Below are 4823 nucleotides of genomic sequence, written 5' to 3' on the forward strand. Positions count from 1 at the left end.
TGTAATGAGTCGCGCCATCTTCTCCAGTTGTCATACATGTCTTGAGGTAAGGGACTGTCCCAATCAGGGTTGCTGCCAGAGAGCTCTCTGAGAAGAAGCCGGCCTTTGATTGTAATAGGCGCAAGCAAACCAAGAGGATCAAACAAGCTGTTTATTGTAGAAAGCACACCACGTCGAGTGTAGGGCTTCTGCTCTTGGGGAACATGGAATGTAAATGTGTCTGATGTAGGGTTCCAACTCACCCCTAAGCTGCGTTGGACCGGAATTTCATCAGTTGTCAAATCCAGATCTTTGATATCTTTGGCCCTATCCTCGGGGGGGAATGCATTTACCACTTGCACTCTGTCGGAAGCAATCTTATGAAGACGCAGATTAGAGAGGGCAAGCATTTTCTGAGCTCTTTGTAGGACATCAATGGCTTCAGCTTCAGTTGGGAAAGACTTTAAAGCATCATCGACGTAGAAATCTTGCTCTATGAAGTTCCGTGCATCGGTTCCATATTCGTTTTCTGCTTCCCTTGCTGCCATCCTAAGCCCATAGATTGCCACTGCTGGGGAGGGGCTGTTCCCGAAGACATGCACCCTCATCCGGTAATCCACTACTGCTTTGGTAAGGTCATTATCTTCATACCACAGGAAGCGAAGGTAATCTCTGTGATCTTCCTGGACTACAAAGCAGTAGAACATTTGTTCGATGTCAGCTGTGATGGCGACCGGTTCTCTCCTGAAGCGAAGCAGCACACCTAAAAGTGTGTTGTTTAGGTCTGGGCCAGAAAGCAGTATGTCGTTGAGGGACACTCCATCGAACCGTGCACTTGAATCAAACACGACGCGTATCTTCCCTGGCTTTTGCGGATGGTATACACCAAATATTGGGAGATACCAGGTTTCTTTGTCTTTGTTGCGTCGTGGTGCAAGCTCTGCATGTTGGTTGTCTAACATTTTCTGCATGAATTCAACAAAGTGTGCTTGCATTTCGGGTCTCTTGTCAAGCGTACGTCGTAGGGACATGAGGCGCTGGTGGGCGTATGACCGATTGTCAGGGAGTTTGCGTCTGGGAGTTCGAAATGGGAGTGGTGCCACCCAGCTGTTAGTTTCGTCTTTGAAGAATCCTTCCATCTTCTTCAGAAAGATCCTGTCTTCGGCAGAATGAGATAGCTGATTGTCTTTTTTGGTACGACAAAACACAGTCTCTCCTAAATTCTCAGCTGTGGGCCTTTGCTGTAAATAACTGGATGGCAGTTGGTGGGGAATGGCTTTGGCTTGGCTCAGACTGAAGTCCTCCTTTACACTGAAGTGATTATCACAGGGAGTGAGATAGCTTGGACGACCATTGTCCAATATGTGTGTTTTCAGAGCATTCACTTCATCTGGCTTGTGAGCTTTGCCAAGACACATATCACCAATGATAACCCAGCCCAGGTCCAGCTTCTGTGCGAAGGGGTCATTGTGTTTGCCATTAATTTGATCCCTCACTTTGTGAACTCTCAGAAGATTTCGTCCAATCAGTAACAGTATATCTGCACTTGGATCAAGAGGTGGGATTTCAGCAGCTATTGCTTTCAGGTGGCGGTGGTGTGAAGCAGCTTCTGCAGTGGGTATCTCTTCCCTATTGTTGGGGATGGCATTGCACTCTATCAGTGTAGGGAGAGGAAAACTAATTTTTCCATCTAACGACTGGACCATGTAGTCACATGCCCTTCTACCAGTCACTTGTGTTACACCACTGCACGTTTTCAGTGTGTATGGTTCACTTTGGCTTTTTATATCAAATATATTGAAAAACTCAGTCTTAGCAAGCGATTGGTTACTTTGATCATCAATTATTGCATACATTCGTTTGATGTTGTCTCGCTGACCTTTGGGATAGACTTGTACCAAGCAAATCTTTGAACAGGATTTTCCTGTAAATGCATTTCCACATACCTCTGTACATGTTGCAGTAACGTCTGAGTCTGTTGGATTTGCTTGCTCCCCGCCCTGCTTCTTAGGGGATAAGGGAGGCTTAAACATTTGTGGTGCTGGGCCAGGGTGAAGAGCTGCCAGGTGTTTCTCACTGTTGCACTCTTCGCACATAATTGTAGTATTACAGTCTCTGGCTTGGTGGTTGGTAGAGGCAAGGCAGCGGTAGCAGATGTTATTATCTTTCAGCAGCTTTTTCCTGTCTTCAAGTAGCATCATTCGGAAACCCCTGCATCTTCTAAGTGAGTGTGGTTTGTGATGAATGGGACATTGTTTTTGAATGTCTTCACCTGTTTCTCTTGTCTTCGATCCTTCTGATGATATGTTTGTCTTGTGCACTGTGACTGATGGCTTTTGGCTGTAGTTACCAGTTGGTTTTCCTTTTCTGTAGCTGGAAGTGTTATTTGAATATGATAAAGTAGTTGTGTTGAATGTTGTAGTGAAGCTGGGGTCATTTCTTGCTTTGGCCTGACCTTTCACAAAGTCAATGAAAACTGAGAAGGGTGGAAAGCTAACATTGTGGTCCTCTTTAAACTTTGATCCTACCATTGTCCATTTTTCTTGAAGATGAAATGGCAACTTCTCCACTATTGGGCCTACTCCTCTGCTAGTATCAAGGTAACTAAGCCCAGGTAAATAGCCATCTAGCTTTGCAGCTTGGAGTTCACACAATAGATCTGCCAGGTCACGTAGCTTGTGTGGTTCTTTGCTGGAGAGCTTTGGGAAGTTTTGTATTCTGACAGAGAGTTTTCAATTGCTTCTGGTGAGCCGTAACACTCTTCCAGTCTCTGCCATATCATGTGCAAACCAGCAGGTGGATTCCTTATGTTAACTGCTTTTAGTCTTTTAGCGTGTTCAGAAGACTCTGGGCCTAGCCATTTAATGAGTAGATTCATTTCTTCACTGGCTGTAAGACTGAGGTCCCTGATGGTATGCTCAAATGTGGCTTTCCAGCTGAGATAGTTTTCTGGCATGTCATCAAATTTAGATAATCCTCCAGTTACTAGTTGACTTTTGGCAAAAAATCTGGCAAGATCACTTGTTGTGGTGTCAGCATTTTTATTTGGGCTTTGTTCCTGCTGTGGTTGTAATATGTTGTGGAGGGTTTTTGGAATTAGATCTGTTTTTGATGGTTGCCTGGCCCCATCCTGTGGCACTGACTGGTATTGCATTGGTTCTTGTTTGGGGACAAAAGGTGTATACACTATTGGCTGTTTACATCTTTCGTTCCGGTATGTCTCATAATCCCCTTGAAATGTCTCTTTATTGTCCCCAGCCAGGTCAGTGTAACTGTGTTTATTTATGTATTCACTCACCTTTTGTTCTGAAGTAGTTTGGAGAGGCAGAAATCTTAATTCTTCCTTTGAATCAGCTGTGTCAAACTGAGCTGCTGCTGACTCCATTACCTCAGCTTTAGCCGTGGCTGCGTCAGCTTCTTTTTGGAGATTGATTATGTCAAGAGTTGCTTCTAGACGGGCTTTTTCTACTTTGATCGTTATTTCCTGTTCAGCGTAGGCTAATCTGGCTTTCGCTGCTTGAGCTTCTGCTTGTGCTCGTGCTGCCGCCATGCTGGCTTGTGAGGATGCTGATGACCTACTGGAACGTGTTGCTTCTGATCTAACAGTAAATTTTCCTGAAGACTTTCCTGAGTGGGTTGACTTTGTTTCTTCATCATATCGACCTTTAGCTTCTGATTTCTCCATGGTTGAGTAGTAAAGCGTCTGCTCGTAGTCCCTTGCAGAGTGTTATGATTTCACTGTACTGTTGCACCCAATGTGACCCCGTGTCCTCTATTGAGATTCACAGCCAGCTAAACTCTTTCCTGCATCACTTCCTCCAAGGAACAGGCGTGTGTTGTATTTGAACAGGATTTAATGCAAAAAAGTGTGAAACTGAAACGATACAGAATACATAAAAATATTACTACACAAACAAAACATCAGAATGAATAAAATAAACGTTTTCTTTGTGTAAAACATGCATTTAAATGGTAACTTAAACTTAGCTGTAGCATAACATCCACTCTAATCTAACTCCAGCGTATTAAAGCAAACAACATATCAAACGTCTCAAATTTACAAAAATAATCAGATATATAGTATCTAGAAACCATAAACAATTATGTCTCTTACTCATATTGCCACTCAAAGGGATGGAAAGGAGCGGATGGATGCAGATGAAATCCAAACCATACTCATGCCTGACTCATGGCAGTAACTTCCTGTAACACACCTTCTACTCATTCACTGGCTCAACCTAGCGAACTGTGCAAACATGCGCCCCCTAAGGGCCTGGAGAAACAACAACATAAAAAAAGAGCTCCAGCACATTTGGATTGAATTAAAATTTTTGTTTCTGTATTTATTGGTAAAATTATTTCTTAAGTAGTTGTTTTTTTAAACCAAAATTTCCTTTTCTTCTTATTGTGAAGCTGAACAGCCTTTTAAAAATGGTTTCTTCCAATTTAGTTCCTCCTCTATTTAAGAAACATGTCTGCCATTGTTCTTGGTTGGTGTGGTTTGGTTGATGTCCTGCACAAGAAGAAATTAAAGTTTTGTTTGCTGAAAACTCTACAAAGCATGTTCTTCTTTCAACCCCACCTCCAAGACTGCTTGGCCTCCTGACAAGCATGTGACACCCTCCATCACTATTTAGATGATTGTTAATTTTCTCTCCCTGTTGGTCGGACTCTGACTCTGGCTCCCTGCACATCTTTGTGCTCAAATCCCACGGTGCTTTGTGAGGAGAGCTCTTGCAAAGCATTGCAGCATACAGGTGCTGGTCATAAAATTAGAATATCATGAAAAAGTAGATTGATTTCAGTAATTCCATTTAAAAAGTGAAACTTGTATATTATATTCA

General features: G+C 43.0%; 1 protein-coding gene across 1 annotated transcript; it reads right to left on the reverse strand.

Annotated features, from left to right (window-relative positions):
• Positions 1 to 2605: 2605 nt before the first annotated feature.
• LOC119795998 lies at positions 2606 to 4272 on the reverse strand. The gene is made up of 2 exons (XM_038304293.1): positions 4094 to 4272; positions 2606 to 3853 (listed from the first exon to the last, which is right to left on the reverse strand). The coding sequence occupies exon 2, from the start codon at positions 3662 to 3664 to the stop codon at positions 2606 to 2608; it is 1059 nt and encodes a 352-aa protein (XP_038160221.1). The 5' UTR covers positions 3665 to 3853; positions 4094 to 4272.
• Positions 4273 to 4823: the final 551 nt, after the last annotated feature.

The sequence above is a fragment of the Cyprinodon tularosa genome, unplaced genomic scaffold, assembly GCF_016077235.1.
Source record: "Cyprinodon tularosa strain WSP-4 unplaced genomic scaffold, ASM1607723v1 ctg53, whole genome shotgun sequence".
In the NCBI taxonomy this organism is placed as follows: Eukaryota; Metazoa; Chordata; class Actinopteri; order Cyprinodontiformes; family Cyprinodontidae; genus Cyprinodon; species Cyprinodon tularosa.